The sequence below is a fragment of the Polyodon spathula genome, chromosome 2, assembly GCF_017654505.1.
Source record: "Polyodon spathula isolate WHYD16114869_AA chromosome 2, ASM1765450v1, whole genome shotgun sequence".
Classification (NCBI taxonomy): Eukaryota; Metazoa; Chordata; class Actinopteri; order Acipenseriformes; family Polyodontidae; genus Polyodon; species Polyodon spathula.
The window spans coordinates 27,754,653-27,777,276 of record NC_054535.1 but is presented as its reverse complement, the minus strand read 5'-3'; the positions used below and the strand labels follow the sequence as shown (position 1 = coordinate 27,777,276).

Here is a 22,624-nt window from a genome sequence, read left to right as displayed (position 1 = left end):
AAGGCCACTGAGGGACTCAATGAAAACCATGGCTGAGTGCAAACATGTAAATAGCAATTACTATAATCACGTAAATATAAATCGCATTAACAGTGTAATTACACAAGTGAATAAGCAGATAAAAGTACATTCAACATTTATCTGTTCGTAGTCTCTCACGTCTCAGGTTGGATGAAAATGATATTGAAATCTGTACGTGTAGTCTATTTTTGACCCTGGGGGAGGGCATGACTGCGTCACAGGCTCTGACGAGCAATCTTTGTTATATTTATTCAGGTTACAGGGTCTTCAAGGATAAAGACCCATGAGGTAATGGTTACATTTTGTACTTTATAAGGAAGCCACATTTGTTCCATATGATATTTCTCATTTCTGTCATATTTCTGATGCATTTCTTACATATGCTAGTGTATTGCCGTTTTTATAGCTTCATGACATAAACTAAGTTACAGTTTCTGTGACATACCCACTGTAAAGGTACAGCCTGACTTACAAAGAATTTAATGATGTGAATGTTGTTGCTTTTTTCTTGTATTAATGTGAACTACATGAGCCAAAGCATGACCCAGTTATTTTGTCTTTGGGTTTCTGATATTTTTTTATGCACAAACCTACCGGTCTAAGTATCCTCGTTCTCTTGCAAACCTCTGGAAAGCTCCCATGGGGTCAGAGCCTGTACTTAAAATGAAGACCAGTGGAGTAGAAGGAGACATATCATTGTACAAAGTGGCCAGATCTACTGGAGGATTCTCTACAAATTGTTTTCCAAGGCTTTCTATTACAAAGTCTGTGACTGCAAACACCACCTAGAAGAAAGAAAATGCATATACATTAATGTCTCATGTTACACATGTAAAAATCGAATTTATCATACTTTTACATGACATTGTATATTCAACATCATGATGTATGTCACAGTCTGGCTCAGCTTTATGTCAGCTTTATGAAACCGTATAAAAAAAAAACCAAAAAACCTCTGTGTGTCTTAACCTTTTACCCCTTGTCATTTTATAATGTCTCTCATAGCGTGTTCTATTTGCTATTTGCTTAAAACAAAACCTTACTATGGGGTAGATTTGATCTACCTATACCTCACAGTTTTCATTTTAAAGCACTATGTCTGTCCTTACTGGCACTTAAGCAGATAGGGTCTTTGCCGACCGGGGTACTATTGAAGTGTACCATAGGTACATGTAGATATATCGAAGTGTACTCTGGTATAGAACATAAGCTATCATTTGGTACCCTGGTTTCAAGTCTCACTTTGTATTGTGTTTATGAAATCCTTTTGTTGCAATATTTGTTACACCCAATCTGCCAGACTGTACAGCTTCAATGGAACAGTGGGATTTGTAGTTTTTTTTAAAGTGACTAAATAATGCTATGATTAGGTATTACAACTCACAGTGATGCATGCTGCAAGTTGTTGTGTTTTCCATTTTCAAAATACAATCAAATGTTTGTGAACTAAGACTACAATCCCCATATATCATCCCTCATACCTATTTGTTTTCTTTTGGTCAAAAGTTGTAGTTTATATGGTAGATGTTTTGCATTTTCGACTAACTAGGTAAATAATACAAACACATTCAGAAACAATAATGTACACTTTTTTTTCTGTTATGGTAAATGGGATATCAGAAGCTATTATTCCCCAGGTATAGGGGAGGTGAGTGTCTGTACGTGCAAGTCATACGTAGTTTTGCATAACGAGTACTGCTCAGGTTAAACTGTCCCTGTCCCTTGTGCACTGTACTACACACAATTAATCTAATATAACATGGCACCAATTTAAAAAAAACAAATTCAGGGCACAAATGAAATGCACTTCAATCACTCGACGTCTTCAACTTCAGGTATTCTGTGTGTAGACAGAAAGCTTCAGTCTCTATTGTTTTCTCAAGCTCCAATTTCTTTTTCTCACATCTGTAAACAGATTGTGTAAATTAATTTTACTTTGTACTTCGGAATTTACTAATGTGTGCCTTTAAGTGGAGTTTCTGCTCCCATCAAATGATTCAAAAGTGCAAAACTGTCAAATAAGATAAAATATATAATGTCAACGACAATATGAATTGCCTCATGCTGTAGTTATTTGTCACATAGCTAGACTGTAGGTCTATTTAATTGGCAACTTACAAAAAAAAAAAGTATTCCTGACAACATCACTCGTAAACAACTGCTGTAATGGTAATGTAATAAAAGTGATATATGATTATTTTATGAGGATATTTGTCAAACTGCTATAATCATGCATTTGGTGAAAATATTTTGTTCTATATATGCCAAGTCAACATCCACGGGGCGTAAAGTTGTCGTAAAGGCAAAACTGTTGACTAAGGCATGGGCGAAATTATAGGCATTATTAACATTAGGTAGATAGATTACGTTTATAATTAGGCATGTTTAAAATTCAAAAGGTAGAGCACAGCACACAGTCACGCTAAAAAATGAAGAAGTACAGTTAACATATTTATTGACTGGTGAAATACAATTCAAAGTTGCTGCATGTATGTCCACTGTTTTCAAATATTTTTACAAAACAAACATTAAACTTTAAAGCTACAGTGAGCAGTGTAAAAGCACATCATGAAAAACCACATTTGTATTTGAAAAACGCTAGAATAAAAGTCGCTACATTTAAAAAAAAAATATATAAACACATGAAATGTATGGTCCACTAAAGTAAATGGCTTTACTTAATCTCTGTAAGTAAGAAATTGGAGTGGCTGGTGTGAAAACACAACACTAAGTAATAAATGAAAGTAGCATCCATTGCTTGCTGTCTTAAAAAAAAAAATGATTGTATCATAACAGGAACGCGAAATCAGACTGCACAGTCTGTATCATCTGATCTGTAACCGCCAAACTACACATCTTTGTCATCTGAACCTTCACCATTGATGACACAAGGCAGGTTATTCTATTTATGTGGGAGATCATTCAAACCGGGGCGTTGACTCGGCAGAATCTAGTATATCATTGATCATTTGAAAAACAATACGAATTTACTGATTAACTTAAGGTGGAGAGGCTTATAAATACACTTATTTATTTATTGTCGGCTTTCCTTTATATGGGCTTTGTATCATTAATATTTATACTATATAGAGTATGTTGTGGATTATTATGTTATCTGATGTAGAATCTATGAAATACTAAGTAGTGACTTTAATGAAGATGTATATAATTTGGAATATCCTTGGAAGAGCTCAAGGTGCCTTTGCACCAAATAACACACGCGGCAGACAGAACATTGGAATGCATTTTTAACTCAAACCTTAATAAACCACTTGTCCTTATTAATTTTTTTATGTCATTCCATGCAAACTGTGCTAAACCAGATTCTGATGGGCCAAATAAACAATTTTCACATATAGTATGTGAAAATTGTTTATTTGGGCAGTATTTAGATCCTCTGCTGTTTAAATCTATTTAATAGACCCAATAATCTCTTTTTTAAATAAGCATACCTTTTCTTCCACAAAGCTTTTGATGAGGATTAATTTTTGAAAAATAGTGAGTCTTTCATTCCACTGTCCACGGATTACATTAGTATCTTTGTCATCTGGATGGTATGGTGGTAACTCAGAGACATATCCCTTCCATGATTCTGGGTTGATATTAATTTCAAGACGCCCTAAACAAAATAAAGTATATGAAATACTTGCAAAATGAAATATACAAAACTTAAAGCACTATAAGTAAAATAAATAACATTTCACATTATAATACAGTCATAACTAGCAAGTACAATTTAAACAGAAAGACCATTTAAAATGAGCTCCAAAAAAAAGCAAGGTTGTTGAAAATGTGCACCTAGTTTAATGAAAATGGACGTCCCCACTATTTCTTGTTTGATTCCCTTGAAACCTGGCAACCTGTCCTCTAAATCACAGCAGGCCTGCCACATGAAGTCTGTTAGCCATGGAATGTCAGGCTTGCCAGTGTGTTCCTATTAAAAAACAGATACATTGAAACCAGTTAATTCTACCATTCCATGTAATTTCACATAATTTATATTTTCATATTTGAAAATACAGTCAATTGAATAGTCATCCAAGTGTTACTTACCTATCAGTAGTGTGTTATCAGAATACAAAGATAAAACTCTTATTTCTGGTAAGATTCAGCTTTCTGTTTGGAGTGGTTTTGGTTGAAACTCAAATGACAAGATTTGCCCTGCTGTTGTTCACAAGGTTACATATTTATTCATGTTTTTACTATACTGGAGATAAATGTCTTCTAAACAGTGTAAATATGTTTGATTTATAAAGCAAGAAAGCTGTATAGAAGCAAATTGTTTCTAGAAGAGGATTTCACATGAATTTATTTTTGTGACATCTAAGACAGACCTTTAACAGTCCTGCAATTGATAAATGTCAGAGACCTTTCTTTTGTAATCTGTACTGTAAATAACAATAATTCAAGTGTAGTATGGTAATCTGTTTCTGAATTTCAGATGACACAGAAAAATTATCCCACGATTCTAGTTAACAAACACTGATGAAGGCAAGTAAGTTATTCCTTACAAACAGAAAAGTGGAATTAAAACATAATTCCTCGCAAACAGTAACATAAAAAATAGACCTAAGACCAAAAACTATTGGAGAATGAGGTCCTTTACAAAATGTATATTCTAGTCCAGGAGCTGAAAAACAATGGTCAGTAACACATTAAAAAAATACATCCTCAAAACCTGATCAAAGCACATACCAGTAAATACTGTTAACCATTATATTTCCCAGGCAGAAACAAGGATTTTAACATGCAACCATCAAACCCTACCTTATCTAAACCTGCAGCCCCTCTTAGGAAGAAATTCCATTCAGCATCTGAGATTTCATCTCTTTGGCGCATGATTTCAATACACAGCATAAAGCTGTAGATCAGTTTGTGTTGCTCAAAGAGACCTCGGGAGATGCTGGTATACATGGTGAACAGAGTTTGATCCAGTAAGATAGTCAAGCGCTCATCCAAATCATTGCTTTTCTGTGATGTTTCGATCGTCATATTGAACAACTGTATGGGAAAAAAACAAACAAGATCTGATATAAAAGTTCTGAAATCATTACTTACAGTGGGAACCGCATGTTCTGACAACAGTGACACAAAAGTTTTCCAATTTGTTTAACCAGCATTGCGTGTTTTGTACGATAGAGGGCACTTGTGGCAAAGTGGTTTGTAGTGCACAGGTGTAGAGGTGATGCAATGCGTAAACTGATGACAAACAACAAAGTTCACGGTCCAAACAAATCTTTATTTGTTTTTATAATCCCGGTCGTTTGGCGACTGTAAATAATAATCCATGTCACTACACAGCGATGTTTATTGCACAGTGAAATCTCGGGGTTCAGTCCCAAAATAATAAACACAGTATAAACACACATAGAACACAAACACGATGACAAGTCCAGAGTGAGTGCTTTGGTGCAAGTGGTGAAATACAATTTATTAGTGAACAGTAGTGCAGTGCTGTCAGGGTTAGTGCCTTTAGCAACAGCTAAGCAATGACAGTTAGAACAACAAAACAAACAAAATACAAAACACTCAGTTATTTTATCTCTGTACTCCTTTTACAGGTCCGTCCGTAACCATAACAAAGGAACAGATTTCTCAGCCACATCCCCTGATATATCCTCAGTCACACTCCCTTCAGTAGCAAGTGCAATCACGTCTCCTTCAATCCATGACTGACACATCGCCTATCGCATTAAGGTGATGACCTCTGGTATTGTGGCTCCGCCCTCTTCCTGGATGGCCGACTTCCAACTGACCCTGGAATGAACTGTCAAACCATCCAGTCCGGGGCACACTGTTCCTGTTATACCGTGCCCTCACAGGTCGGGAGGGAGACTGTTGATTCAGATTCATCCGCTCTCTCTCACAGCACTATGTGGCTAGAAATTGGGATTTTGAGAATTATAACTGAACTACACCTGTTCACTATGGAAGCTGATCTATACTATGCTGTAGGGGTCAAAAATTAGTTAGTACTCATTACTCTAAATCAAATTCCTACATATTCTCCTTTGATTAAACACAACTAAATTTAATTACTATTTCAATATTGGCTGTGGTGTAATACAAACTGTAACATTTTAAGCGGTGGAATCTACTTATTTGACTAATACATATGCTGTAAAAAAACGTGTATCCTTCTACAGATAAGTCTTCACATTGTGCTCTTTCGAGTTATATTGAGCAAAATATATATACAAATAGATGAAAAGGGAAGTGACAGTGCGCATGCGTTTGGGAGAATTACTTGTGTGAATCAGGTTTGTGGCTGGAAAAAAAAAATGGTCAAAGAGAGGGATAGGGTAAATCTCATTTACTTGTGTAAATGAAGAAAAACATGGGAAAACCATCACCCATTTTCACATGGAAACATGCATTTCACGTGAAAATGTAAGTGAACTTGTTTGTCCTTGACACAGCTCTAAATATTACAAGGGAACAGGTCACTTGTTACTGTGGGTTCCAAGACGGCAGAATGTGGGCAGTCTGTCCTGTCACGCTGTATATTTCAAGTGGGTTTACAGTTCTGTTTAAAACACTTACAAATATACCATGAACTGCGACATACACTTGTTATAGTATTAAAGCAACTGTTTGAGAATACCTTTGGTGTAAAAACTACGCTAAAGTTAAACACAAAGAACAAGTGAGCTGCTTAAATGTATGTAACTGAATTCCCATGCTTTTGTTGATCCCAGCTATGTCCGAAGACAATGCATGTCCGCCCTCCACATTAATAAATATAGTTGGTGAACTAGATGTCATGAGCCAGCTCGATCCTCAGTACAAATCGGTCCAAAACGGGGTTTTGTCACAATATATATATATATATATATATATATATATATATATATATATATATATATATTATATATATATATATATTTTATATATATACTGGTTTATTTTGAGCGTTTACTTACATAACTAAAACTGCAAATGAATGTATTGATTGAGCTTTATTATATTATTTGATTAATATTTAATACAACGGTCCTTCCTTATAACTGTCGTGTTCGGAGGAGTCTAGCGAGCGACAGGTTAACCTCAGATCGCTGCTGTCCAATTGAAACTGGCGGCTGAGATAAGATTCCCCCTGTCTGTCTACTCCACCTGTGCCCTCATATTGTTTGGCGCAGCCACTGATTCCTCAACACCTTAATCTGTTGTTGACAAGAGTTAACAAGAAAGGGGGCGGAGCTACGGTACACCAAGTCATCGACCCGGAAGGGAAACGATGTGGCAGCTGTGGATAGGAGGAACGGTTGCAATCCTTAACCAAGGGGGTGTGATTGACGGTACATAAGGGGATGTGTTACATAAGGTGATCTGTTCCTTTATATGCTTAACATTGAACTGGAAGAAGAATTGTTTGTTATCATGAGTGTTTTGTTTGTTCTGTTGGGTCAAAAATCTACTTGTTTGTTCTTATTAGACAGCTAACACAATCAGGGGCTGTCGCTACAGGCCAGCGCTAAACCCAGACAACACTGCACTTGTTCACGATCAGTTGTATTTTCACCATGAGCACTGCAGCACTCACTTTGGACTTGTGTGTGTTTAAATACTGTGTTTATTATTTCGGGACTGAACCCGTGGATTTAAACAGAGCAATACACATTGTTGTTTACTGCCTGTTATCTTTATTGTCTACTGTTGTCATCAGACTTTGGATTATAAATAAACTATCATATCACCAGTACGTTTGTCCTTGTCTTGAGCACTGCATCACCCCTACACCTGCACACTGCAAACCACTTTACCACAGTTCCCTATAATAAAAGCATAGCAGTGTCATAAAGCATACTAAAAACATAGTAAATAGGAATAGCAGCGTACATGGGAGAAGCAGGGGAAAATTACAAAATGACTACAGTCTTCTCTTTCGACTCAAGTCTTTTTTGTTTATTAATGCAAGTAAACAAGCAAGACCGTTCACCCTTGACAGACTTCCTCCACTATTTTGACAATCTTGAATATATATCTTATTTCTTAGAAGGTGTACAATATTGCTACATGAAATATGACCGTTTACAAAAATTAGTACAGAAACAGCTTGTCGTGTTTTTCTTTCTTGTAATATGGTAGTTTTAAGTGATTTCTTATAATACTAGTAATGATTAAGGGCATTTTGTGTCGAATTTGTAACTTGTCAAGTTTTTTTTTTTGTTCTACTAAGAAAACATCCAAATACTGTTGAAGGAGAAATGTTCTTAACTGATTAATGAGAAAAATGACAGAATCTTGTTTTAAAAAAAACAAAATATCACAAATGAATCTGATTTTAAGGAAAAGTTTGAAACACTTTTTTTTTGACAATAAATGTACACATGTATGTTCGCTTATTAAACGAACTACAAACCTTAATTATTTTAATAGGCACTGTGCTTATGCACAGGTAGATAAGAGTACACTTAAACCTATTACATTTATTTGTTATTGTATCCTTAGTAATTTTCATGATATCAGAAATTTATATCATATTGACTTTGTTATCTTCATGATGAGCCGAAACAAATAATTTTAAATAAAACACCAGTAGCCTAAATTAAATGCCTATAGATCACGCTGTTTGCTGTTCCTGATAACATAACTAAAAGTCAAACTGTGTTCATTTATTTATGTAACAGAACTGTATAACATTATTATTTATGCATTTATTTATTGTGTCAAATACACTTGCTAACAGTACAGTACAAGGGTAAATAATTTTATAGAGTATAATTCGACAGAATGTTGAACTGCAACTACTTTCTGGGGCATCCTGCAATTATAATGTGCATTAGGAACATAGGCACCATTAATAATAAGGTCATATTATTTCACATCGTGACATGACCTGGACAGAAGCCAAAAATAAATAACATTCAATTTAAAAAAAAAAAAAAAACAACAAACAAAAAAAAACCCCGCTCTGTTCAATAGCTGCTGGAGTTTTGTCTTCCAAAAGCATTTACTTGAAGGCTATTGCGGTCCCTGGTGTTATTTTAATGAAGTTTTACGTTTTCTTCTACCCCTGGCATCAGGAATAATGAAATGCTGCTAAATCAAAGTTTTTCATAAAATTCACAATTGCTGCCTTGCGACACCGTCACAACAGTAAGAACATGCTGCTCCCACAGTATGATAAAGATGCATGTATTTCTTTTGATTGTAGATGCACTTTAACTTAAGAAAATTATATGCCATACCTGTTTGAAGTACTTCAAGGAGAACTGATACATCGGATCTATTTCTGAGAGACTGGCAATTACAAAGTACATGACAGATCCCCGAGTTGCAACAGAGCGGTACTTTTCTCGAGCCGCATTAATCTTCACTTCAGTTGCTTCTGCTTCTTCTAATCTACATTTAATGGCACCTGATGTTACCTAAATGAGAAAAAGATTAAATAAAACATGCCATTATATCAAAATGGACTCCTGGCATATGTAGACATTTTGTTTCTCGTTCATTGCTTAACTGTTTTTTTCCCCAGTATTTTTAGTATGTTGAGTTATAGTACCCATCTTATATTTACTATTGGTAGGGTATGATGCATGCTTAACAGAAAAAATATGCTTTAGCAACCATCTCTTTATTTCAAATAAACAAGTGTATTTCTTGTGATCTAACTGGTTACACTTAGTAGCTGCCATAAAATTTGAGCAAATCAATCACCAAATAAAGTTCCAAAGTGAACACTGGACAGAATCTATTTAATAAAATTTGAACAAATCAATCACCAAATAAAGTTCCAAAGTGAACATTGGACAAAATCTATTTATCCACTGTTTTTTTTTTTTAAATTGTATCACTCATGAACTTACACAAATATAACCCTAAAATTACCAAGTAGATAGTTTCAGCTTCTTATACACAAATGTCTGAACTGTTTGTATTGTTTCTATGTTTGAAACCCAATTTCTCTCACGTTTCTATTAGGCTTTGTGGTTTTATTATTAAATTATAAATGCTTGCCTTTTTTAGTGGATAAGTGAAAAACAATCTTTATTACCATGTGACATGTGGGATGATGTTCATCTTTATGTCTTTGTAATAAACTTCCATTCATTAGGAGGAAAATGTTTAGTTTAGAATGGTAGTATATGTTTATACATCATATTATAATATTTTTATTTTAGTTCTTAGACACTAATAAATACAGTGTGTATATATGTTCATTGAAAAAACAGTGCCAGTTTAATGTACTGTTTTGAGCACAGTTTGACCTAAAAATGATACTGGCCACTAACTCAAAAAGTGATAAAGAACTTAACAAAACAACATTTATACCTACAATCCATAAGACCCCAAATAAATAAAACCCTCTTTACCAAACAACTATCAACACTGAAAATAGAGAAACTGTGTAAAATCATGTGAATTCATGAAATAGAAATATTAATGCAAATAAAATGATTCTTTTAAAAAAAAAAAAAAGATAGACTGATAAAACTGACTCAATATTTAAGACAATACCTTTGATTCCTGGAGAGTTTTAATAAGCTCTTCGTTGTCTAAAATGTTTCCCTCTGAAGTGAACAAAAGTTTTAGAATTCTGTCTTCAATGGCTTTCAGTTGATTTTTATCTGAATTTATTCTGACAATCAGCTGGTTTCTTTGTTCTTCCAGATCAGGTCTCTCCAGTCTTACCACATCACTATACATATAAAAGGCAAATGTTATATATACTCTTAAAAAGCATCCACCAATAATATTATTGTACATTTGTTCCAAAGTGAATTTATGGAGCATTTAATTTGTATTTACAGGTATGCTGATGGTGGGATTGCTGTTACAGGTTACAAAAGTCATCGGTAACGCAGTTCAAGCACTATTGTTGATTTGGTTTATTTTGCTATTCTTAATACAATACTCATAAATTACAGCTCTGTCACAACTGAATGTTCACAATTCAAATACACTTTCTATATTGAGGTTAGATCTTCAAAATGATAACGCAATAGTATATATTCAAAGGGTAGCCCACCTATTAATATTATGCAACAATAGATTCATTTTGTTATATGATTCCACTGTTTAAAACTTTACCATAGAACACTGGCAACTAAATTTCCCAGGCTTTTCCTACATTTATAGTATGTATTTACCACACTTTTCTGTGCCTTAGTTTTATGCTTTACTACACTTCCACAACACTATACTTTGATTATTGGTTTCTGCAGTAAACATTTGTCATTTAATTCAATGTAATCTTTTCAGAAAATATTAAAAGCAATTATTAAAAGCTAAAAGCAATTATTAGTCCTGGGCTGAACATGTTTATTTCATGTTCAAATACTCTTTAAAAATAGTTTAAATAGCATATAATGAAACACTATTATACTGCAGTCCATTTTGGTATTTTTTAAATATACAAAATGAAAATACTTATATACTGTTTGCAAAGCACATTTTGGGAACATATTACTACCATTTTAACACACTGTTGAGTAACATTCACCTCTTTGTCTGTTTACAATACACTTGCACAGAAGCAGTAATAAAACCGGCACCCACTCTAATATATATATATTAAATTAGCAGTTGTTCATTTAGCAGACAACTTTATCCAAGGTGACTGAGAGAGACTCTGTGACAGAGTATCAGCTGCAGAGTCACTTACAACTTCTCACCCAAAAGACGAAGCACAAGGTTAAGTGACTTGCTCAGGGTCACACAGTAAATCAGTGAATGAGCCAGGATTTGAACTGGGGCTCTCCTAGTTACAAGCCCTTTTCTTTAACCATTGGACCACACTGTATGCAGTGAGTTGCTAGAAGACTATAGGCCATGTAAAATAATATTGCCATCAGCTCTACCAGTGACCAAAAATTCAACTGGAAACAAGATTAGAAGTATCTCTGGGCAAACTGGAAAACAGAAGAGCAAGTTACTATAGACACACTGAGTAAAATAGTTCTAGGGCTCTCTTTGTTAAGTGCATCTTTGCTCAGTCACACACATAGCAGGTAGGGACTGTGAGGGACAATATGCTGAAATATGCAGAACAGAACATGCTTCAATAATAGGTATTCTCTATATCTGCCCAGTGTCCTTGTGCAACCTTAAATTGAAATATTTCAAACCTAAAATATGCCCAAAGCAGCCTTTACCTTAGCAGCTGATCTTCCAGGCCTGATTTTGTCACAGTGAAGTTAATAATTGTAACTTTTATACACACCTGGAGGTAAAAAGAAATATTAAAAAGTTTGTAAATGATTGTTTTAAAAAATGATATCTGCTATATCTTTGTTTAGGTAAAATAATTTAGCATGAATACGTGAGTTGGGTAATAAAGCAAAAGCAAGAATAAATTAATCATAGAGATGAATATATTCTATTCATATTCATATTTAAGCAAAGCATATAGGTCACTTTGGAACTTACTCATTTAAGTTTAATGGAAATCATGAGGCAGCAGTATTATACTAAGTAAACAATAATTTCAGGCAGTAGTCAGTAGACAACTTAAATGCAAATGTTAACTGTTTAGACAAGACATGTAGTAGTGAGGAAAATATATAATATATTATATATATAATCATATATATATATACTATATTATAAATATATATTATATAAAGGATATAATATATAAAGACGTCTGATTTACCAATTAGGATCCTTATCAGCAGTGTCAAAAGCAGTGCTTCGTGAGTGCCATTTTCCCTTATGCCAGATTTTTACTCGTTCAAATTCTCACAAAACCTTTTTATAAATACTATCACATAGTAGTGCAGATTTTTGCTGATCCAAAAAAAAGAAATGATCCTAAAGATAACATAATCCATGATTAAACTCAGTAAACAATGGAAATTTCGATTTCATTTAAATCTGTGTGACAACAAATCCTTGCAGTGATTACTTAACTTCATGATGTCCTTACTTAGCAGGAACAATTTAGTTTTGCAGCTACCCACATTTATCCCTGATGATAGTTAATACTAATTTAGATTGTACTACTCAATAGGTCATCTTAAAGAGCAATAAATGTACTTTTAGGTTTATCATTTGAAAGCTGAAAATATTTTATGAACTTTAACAACCACTGTACATTAGATTTCACAGGACTATAAGGACATAGGTTGTTCTAGAAAAATACATTGTATAGGAACAAATCAAAATCATTTTTAAATGTGCACCATTTTTACCTAATTTCCAAAAACCTTGATTCAAGTTACAAAATTGTAACATCCATTTCTAACAGATGTAATGGCATAGTCAAGTGTTGATGGGATGATTGAATAAAGGCCAGGATGGGTTGTTGCACATTACATTTACAATTTTAGGCAATAGTCAGTTAGATATATATGTCAAAGCATTATCGGCCACAGTGGTGGATAATATCCTGAGCATGTACCAATGATGAGCTGAAATTGCTTTCATGTTGTAGACATTGATTTTATTTATGGCAAGTGGACATAGATGCCCTTTTTGTGTGTATGTATTTTTTTTTTTTTTCTGTAATTCCATATCTAATCAAAAATGTTTACAACTTACAAAAACAGCCTGGATGGTAAAAAAAGTCAGTCATTTAATTTATATGATATATGAAAAACAGTAAGCAAACTTTTTTACTGTAAATTTGTCCGAATTAGAAATTTGTGATCCAACTGTATTTAGTAACCAATTATTATTTTTATTTATTTTCCCCCAATTTGGAATGTCCAATTATGTTTTTTTCTCCTCACCACAGTGAGTCCCCACACAGCACAGATGTTCTGAGGGCATGTGAGTGTCCTCTGATCTCACAAGCCTAAAGCCAGAATCGCTTTTATGGCGAGCAATCCAGAGTAGAGGTGGGCCAACTACCAATACCATAGAACAGAGACCACCCCTGCCTCTTATCCACTCTGAATGTGCTCGGTGTCTGGCCAGTAGGGTTCACTGTTGCGTGATGAGAAAAAGCAATCCCTGCCAGTTTCCCATCTCCCACCCCAGAAGTGTCATAGCCAATGTGATGCTTTTGGACATTGTTTTATGACATGTGAGTTGGTCCCCTCTAAATATATGTTAGCTGCGGTCATGCTACTAAAGCAATAATATCTCCCATAGGTAATGGGGGTTCATAAATGCATGTGACTTTCTACCAAATTTTAGATTGATTTGTGAAAATGTACTCAAGTTATTGTGAAGTCCTTGGTGTTACCAGATTCAACCAACCTAGAAATGTATGATTCAGCTGTTTTTAAATAGGGTTCTAGCATAGTTCTGTGAGATTTTAGTGGTTCCCCTTTAAATATATGTTAGTTGTGGTCATACTACTGAAGCAATCATACCTCTGGGAGGTAATGGGGGTTTGACATTTTAGTTGTCATGTAGAATCTAAAATTTTTGTCATAGTCAATATCAGAGTCTCCAAGTCGAATCAGCATTCTTCCACCAGTAACAAAGGTTTGTTTCAATAAAATCGGCTCCAAAGCTGGGTCCAAAGTCTCCTTAAGCTGTAAAAAAAAAAAAAAAAAAAAAAGACAAATGTTGTTTTTTTTTTTTTATATAACTGTACTGTAGTAAAAGTAGTTGTTTAATATATATTGTCTGTAAGGCCTGTATTTTCCACAATAGTGAAAGCATTTTTTTTTCTGTACCTTAAATATACTGTTAAATGTATTTTACAAAAGGACAGCTTCCAAACCAATGAATGATAAAATAGCAATAGTAAAAAAAATACCTCTTCTAGTAGGACAGGCATGCCCAACCTTATAGCATTTTCCAAGGTACGCAAGAAACCAGTGTCAGTCAGTTTAATTACTTTCAATCCATTCTTAGTTTCTTTGGCTCTTATCCAGCGATTTGCCTGAAAAAAAAAACCAAAAAAACACCACCAACATTCTTTTAAAAATATTCTTCCAAATAACCATGTGCCAGACCAGTGGGTAGTAGAGCTCAATTTGAATGTTCTTTAATGTTTTTTTTTTTTCATCATCCTGTATATATGTTAGAATAACAAACACATTTTTGTAGTACATAACTAAATAGTATGTTGCATCACAGGTATCTACAACTCTATAATGACTTTTGATGATTGAACATTGCGTCATACTGTAAACGTGTAAAAAGTTTTAAAAATCAAGTACTGTGAAAACATGTTAAGTTAGGAATATACATTTTCAGAGCATAGTATATATTTGTGACTATGCAAAAAGTAAACCCAGACCCTAATAGTAAGGAAACCACATTACATTTTAATTAATTTTAAAAAAAGTACAAGCTTTAGTAACCACAAAGACGAGATGGAGAGTAACAGAAAACATTTTGTTGAACTGAAACAAACCCATGCTACAAAAAACAAGTTCTACAGTTTCTGTTATGCTATGCTCACCAGATTTAATAGATTTTACCTTAAAGGCTTCTTCTTTGGAGAAGCAGAAAATAAAGGAAAATACATGTTTACACATTGGATGTATAAAACAGTGATAGAAGAAAAATATGACAAGTATCGATCTGTATAGCCAGCACAGCAACAATACCTGTTCTTCCTGGGTATCTTATTGTATAATGCTTGTAAGATCTAAGAGGAGGGTGTGTTGTATTCCCTGTCTACAAATCATTGAAAATATCAGCACTATTAAAATTACTTATTATTTCATAGAACTGCCATCCAATGGAAAAGTTGAAACAGCATTTACATTATCTAGAGAGTATGTGAAAGCCAGGCGAAGACAAAACTGCCTGGATGGGGCATTAAAACCATGTGAAATGTCATGAAAACCATACCACGCAATTACTCAGCCTATTAAAAAGCATTATAATTAAAGGTTCCGGTTTTTGGTTTAAAAAAAAAAAAAAATAATAATTTGCCGATAAATACTTGCCGAATTTAATGTTCAAGTTGCGGCCTTCATTGTATAAAACCAATAAAAACAGAATCTGCACTTGTTTCATTTTGAGCTCCCAACATCCCCAGCTGAGAAAGAATGCGCGAGAAGGCTTCTCGCATCAGTTTGTCTCTGGTTTGTTGTTGTTACACACACTTCTTACATTTTCTGCAGTGTCCAGAATGGTCCTCAATGTCTGCTGCCAGCTTGGAAAAATATGTGTGCATTTACTACAATCAAAGCAGACTTTATTAATTTTGGTGAAAAGGGAGTTGTGATGTTTTTAACATGTTTTTTAAGTTGGGTGTACAAAGTTCATTTCAACAGAGCTGACCAACTGACTGTGCATTGCAGCGTTTGTTTTCCACAATTTTTAACTTGGCCTGGCTTTGGTTTCAAGCGAGTAAGTGCTTTCTGCTAGTGTCACAAGCTGCGAACGTAACATGTTTTGTTATATTTATGTTAGTACTGTTAATATTACTTTACTGTTTAAGTTGTTTATGTATACCAATTTTTACCAGATTCTATTGTGGAACATGGGTAGGAGTTCTAATATGAGTTCATACTTCTTTTATCGTGTAGTATAATTCAACATTTCTCTTTGATTTAATGCCCTGTCTGGACATGTTTGTCTTGGTCTGGAAGCATGTTAATGTATTTAAAAAAAAAAAGAAGAAAACTCATAATAATAATTATATTTAATATGTAGACTATAGTGATGGAGTAATCGAATGGTATAGTTTTTAATACTTTTCATTGTTTAGTGACAAATCTTATTATTTATTTATTTTTCTTTGTCAGGTATTATTATAACACTATGTAACACAATTTTTGTTCCTGAGTAGTAAGCGTTATTTCCTAATTGCTTATGCCTCAAAAGTATAGAAAATGGCTATTATTCCCCACAAACTTTGCTTTTGTGACCAGGACAGTGATATTTCAAAATATCGCTATTTCCAATGGGAAAACGGGCAAATGTGTGTCTTTTCGTTCACATAAAGTCAGAAAAAAACATCATATGAATCCAAATTAACATGTATTTATACTAAAGTAATACAAAAATGACTACAAAAGATTTAGAAGTGAGCAGTTTTTCGAGATTTACGATTATACTGTATTTACAGTATAATCGTAAATCTCGAAAAACTACTCACTTCTAAATCTTTTGTAGTTTGTGGGGAATAATAGCCATTTTCTATATTTTTGAGGCATAAGCAATTAGGAAATAACACTTACTACCCAGGAACAAAAAAAAAAAAAAAAAAAAAAATTGTTACACGGTGTAATCGCCTCTTCAGTAAAGCTGGCCTTTCAATTCTTTTGAACAGTGAACCATTGTCTTACCTTGTAAATACACCTGCATCAGTTGGCTGTAGTATGTTGTGGTTCATTTCCTGTTTACATTCATTTAAATGTATTCATTTCTGCAGTCTTGAGATATTAGCAGTTTCCTCGCAACTTTTTTAATACCACAGACTTGTGAATATATGCAAGTTATCCGCAATGCAAGCAGAGTTGAAAGAAAATGCATACCTTCACAAAATATTTGAATATCTGGCTCGTTCTCTATCCTAAATTGTAATCAACAAATGAGCGAGCACAATAATGGTTAGATTTTGTGAATTTCAGCAGATCTGTATTACAGTTTGTTTTTCTTGTGGAATCTGGGGATGGAAGGCTTGATTGTTGACACAGCTTATATAGTGTTTTCAAAATCAAGCTTGTGCTCTGGATTTAAACTGTAATTCTGTCTCTCCATCTATCTGCTTTTGACTTATGTGCATATGTAGCAGGGGAGGAGCCCTGCGCATGAAGGATGAGTTTTGTGTCTGTATATTGTAAATAGTGTTGTGAAATTAATAAAGAACCTGGCTGCAGGGAGAGCCCACTTGCTGTGTGTGGTGACCAGCTGTGGAATCCTAATCAGCAGGGCATCAGGTATAAAAAGATCCAGTTTGTATACCTCAGGACTGGTGTAAGGTCATATGCGCCAGGACTACGACTGTCCATGCTACCACGAAAACATCTTGCTGAAAATCCTCTGATCGCCATAAGAGTGAACTAGGATCGGAGTGTAAAGAGGAAGCTGAAATTCGCATATGGCCTTGTGTGTGAACCACGGGTTGGATACCGAACAGTAAGCAAGTTGAAATCGCCAATCATTGTGTTTTAACCAAGGTTTGAGTTTGTTTTCTAATCAAGGATTAGTTCAGGGATTGCAGTCTAGTGAATGAGGTGTATAAGAGGGACTCCCATGTAGGGAATAGCTGTTTTCCCTGCACCTTTTATTTGCAGTTTTTATAGCATTTTTTGGTTTCGTTTTTTGTACATTCCCATGTAGCTCAGAACAGCTGGGTTCAGGTAAGCAGAAGCAGGGAAAAAAAGAAACTTCGTCAAACACAACCACCAGAAATCAAAATATCCAACAAATTTGAGCCACTTCAAAATTTTGATGAGCAAAACCAAAATCAAGAGAACAAAAGAAACAGCATCCAGGACCCTATTAACAGTGGTGACCAGACAGCAAAAAGGAGGGAGGTCATGATTGTTGAGGGCTCCATATTGAGAAACACAGCAAGTTCAGTTCGCAGTTTGGACCCCCTTACTACAACAGTGTGCTGCCTTCCGGGAGCCTCTGTCACGCACATCACTGAGAACGTGGACAGGCTCCTAGAACGAACAGGAGATGACCCGGTAGTAGTGATCCACATTGGTACAAACAACATTAGAAGAGACAGACCAAAATCCCTGCAAAACAAATTCAGAGAGCTAGGAAGGAAATTTAAAGACAAGACCAAAACTGTGGCATTTTCTGGTATACTGCCGGCACCTTGCAAAGGACCATACAGACAGCTGGAAATAATTAATCTAAATGCATGGCTGAAGACATGGTGCACACGTGAAGGCTTCACCTATCTTGATCATTGGACCACATTCTACAACAAGGACTATCTGTATAGACAGGACGGACTGTACTCAAATAAAAAGGGAATAAATCTACTTGGAGAAAAGATCCTCGAGCAGGTTCAGAAGCATTTTATCTAGAAAGGGGGGAGAAATCGACAAAAAAAAAGAAGGGAGACCGCATCAAAACAAAGACAACAACTCAGGTAAGACAACCATTAAATGTATTTATCTAAATGCTAGAAGTATCAGAAACAACATTTTAGAACTTGAAGCTACTGCACCAACAAGTAACTATGATGTGATAGGTGTTACAGAAACTTGGTTATCTGAGAGTGATGGGGATGAATATAATATTTGTGAGTATACACTGTGTAGGAAAGACAGGCAGGACAGAAGAGGTGGAGGGGTAGTGCTATACATAAGAAACAGTCTTGAAGCCCAGGTGTTAAATCTGGACAAAGAAAATAAAGCAGAATCAATATGGGTCATAACGGATAAAAATTCAAAGCGCACAATAATAGCAGCATGCTATAGACTGCTAGATTCAGACGGTGAGCAAAATAATCTGTTATACAATGACATTATAAATGTGTGTAACAAAGGAGAAGCCATACTAATAGGGGATTTCAACTTCCCCCATATAAAATGGGAAAACCCGGTGGATAGCATGACGGACAAAATTGAAATGGTGGAAATGATAAATGACTGCTTCCTAACACAATTTGTCAAGGTACTGACTAGAGGGGAGGCATGCCTTGATTTAATCTTTTCAAATAACAATGACAGAATAACTAAAACAGAGGACAGAGAACCACTAGCAAACTCAGACCACAACGTGGTCTCATTTGAAGTGCTTTTCAAAACCTCAAAAGTAATGACTAAAGCTAAGGTTTACAATTTTAGAAAAGCAATCTATGAAGGTATGATACAGACTAACAGAAGTAGATTGGTGTAAAATAGAGAAATCATCCACAGAAAAAGGATGGCTGTTCTTCGAAAAAGTAGTATTAGAGGCGCGAAACAATACATCCCTAAAGTAGACAAATCTAAATGTAAAACTAAAATTGCCAAAATGGTTTAATAGATCAATTTAAAAAAAATATTCCGTGAATAAAGGCACTTTACAGACGGTTTAAAAGGGACCAAATACAAAGTACACAGAAAGAGTACACGGAACTGCAAACACAAGTCAAAAAGGAAGTTAGAAAGGCCAAGAGAGAACTAGAAATGAACATTGCTAAGGGGGCTAAAACCAATTCCAAAATGTTTTTCCAATATTACAACAGCAAGAGAACATTCAAAGAGGAGGTTAAATGTCTAAGAGATAAAAATGGCAAAATCACAGATGAAGAAAAAAAATAGGAAATATATTAAATGATTACTTTTCACAAGTTTTTACAAAGGAGGATACGGACAACATGCCCCACGTGTCAACCAGTTCCTGTCCAGTTTTAAATAAATTTAGCATAACCAAGGCAGAAGTGTTAAAGGGACTAGGAGCTCTTAAAATAAACAAATCCCCTGGGCCGGATCAGATCCTTCCAATAGTACTCTAAGAAATGAAAGAAGTTATTTACAAACCGCTAACCAAGATCATGCAACAGTCTCTTGACACAGGGGTTGTACCGACAGACTGGAAAATTGCAAACGTAATACTGATCCACAAAAAGGGAAACAAAACTGAACCAGGTAACTACAGACAAATAAGCCTGACTTCTATTATATGCAAACTTATGGAACCTACAATAAGATCCAAAAAGGAAAATTACCTATATGGTAACAGTATCCTGGGAGACAGTCAACATGGTTTTAGGAAAGGGAGATCGTGTCTAATTAACCTGCTTGATTTTTTTGAGGATGCAACATCAATAATGGATAATTGCAAAGCCTATGAAATGGTTTATCTAGATTTCCAGAAAGCTTTTGACAAAGTCCCATATAAAAGATTAATTCTCAAACTGAACGCAGTAGGGATTAAAGGAAACACATGTACATAGATTAGGGAGTGTTTAACATTTAGAAGACAGAAAGTACTGATAAGAGGAGAAACCTCAGAATGGAGTGTGGTAACCAGTGGAGTACAACATGGATCAGTATTAGGTCCTCTGCTATTCCTAATCTACATTAATGATTTAGATTCTGGTATAGTAAGCAAACTTGTTAAATTTGCAGACGACACAAAAATAGGAGAAGTGGTAAACACTGTTGCAGCAGCAAAGGTCATTCAAAATGATCTAGACAAGATTCAAAACTGGGCAGACACATGTGTAAGTGTAAGGTACTGCACACAGGAAATAAAAATGTGCATTATAAATATCATATGGGAGATACTGAAATTAAAGAAGGACTCTATGAAAAAGACCTAGGAGTTTTTGTTGTCTAGACATTTCGGAGTCAATGTGGGGAAGCTATAAAAAAGGCTAACAAGATGCTCGGATACATTGTGAAAAGTGTTGAATTTAAATCAAGGGAAGTAATGTTAAAACTGTACAATGCATCAGTAAGACTTCTTCTTGAATATTGTGTTCAGTTCTGGTCACCTCGTTACAAAAAAGGATATTGCTGCTCTAGAAAGAGTGCAAAGAAGAGCGACCAGAATTATTCCGGGCTTAAAAGGCATGTCATATGCAGACAGGCTAAAAGAATTGAATCTGTTCAGTCTTGAACAAAGACGACTATGCGGCGACCTAATTCAAAAGTATTAAAAACTCTAAAAGGTATTGACAATGTCGACCCAAGCTTTTTTGACCTGAAAAAAGAAACAAGGACCAGGGGTCACAAATGGAGATTAGACAAAGGGGCATTCAGAACAGAAAATAGGAGGCACTTTTTTACACAGAAAATCGTGAGGGTCTGGAATCAACTCCCCAGTAATGTTGTTGAAGCTGACACCCTGGGATCCTTCAAGAAGCTGCTTGATGAGATTCAAGGATCAATAAGCTACTAAACCAAACGAGCAACATGGGCTGAATGGCCTCCTCTCATTTGTAAACTTTCTTATGTTCTTACGTTCTTCTTATGTTCCATGCGCTACCATCGCTGGTAGTGTCACAGAATTGTCTGTCAATTTGGAAATAAATCCTGTGTTGCTGCACGGCATGTCAAGCTCAGCCTCCGTCTCGATCACCTGATTGTCACTTTCCTCTAGACTTTGAGGTAAATATTAGAAACACGAAATATGTGAATTCCCCGTCTTTGTTCAATAACATTTTTTTCTCCAGCTCTAGTCACCAACAGGTAATTAAATAGGACTGGCTCTAATTCCTTCATGGAAGATGAAGATCAAAATCTCCAACAGCCTGTTCTCCAGATTTGTCTATTAGCGTTCTCAGACTTTCTTGTGAAGCATCAGTCTTAGATAGGATAGCTGCTGGCAACTGAGTGTCTACTATAAACCTGTCTGCTGTTTGCTCCCTGATCCAGAAACTTGCAACATGGAGATAAAGCTGTTACAGAAATATATATATATATATATAGATATATATATCGATATATATAGATATATATATATAGCTGGAAAACGACCTTTTTAAATTGCATACAGCTGTATGTTTTTTAATCATTAGTCATTTGCGTAAACGTGGAACACACTAATAATAGAAAATTATCTTTACAGAAACATCATGTACTATTGGACAATCTTGACCTGCTTGCTTATATATATATATATATATATATATATATATATATATATATATATATATATATATATATATATATATAGTTTTTTTTTTTCATTGATTGTGATGCATAACTAATTCCCATTTGTACCTGAAAGAAATCTGATTATTGTCATTGCTACAAGGGTGTATTGAATTTCACACCATTAAAGGTTTTGTTCACCACAAAGGGATGGCTAGTTATGCAGGAACAAAGCTAAAATAGCCATATAC

General features: G+C 34.8%; 1 protein-coding gene across 1 annotated transcript in view; it reads right to left on the bottom strand.

Moving 5' to 3' along the window:
• The window catches only part of dnah6 (dynein, axonemal, heavy chain 6), a 146,179-nt gene that overhangs the window by 20,882 nt on the left and 102,673 nt on the right, over positions 1-22,624 (bottom strand). Inside the window, 9 exon segments of the mRNA XM_041218913.1 lie at positions 616-806; positions 3,474-3,640; positions 3,820-3,955; positions 4,789-5,022; positions 9,213-9,392; positions 10,483-10,663; positions 12,120-12,187; positions 14,286-14,450; positions 14,678-14,803. Coding sequence (XP_041074847.1) covers positions 616-806; positions 3,474-3,640; positions 3,820-3,955; positions 4,789-5,022; positions 9,213-9,392; positions 10,483-10,663; positions 12,120-12,187; positions 14,286-14,450; positions 14,678-14,803 — 1,448 coding nt within the window.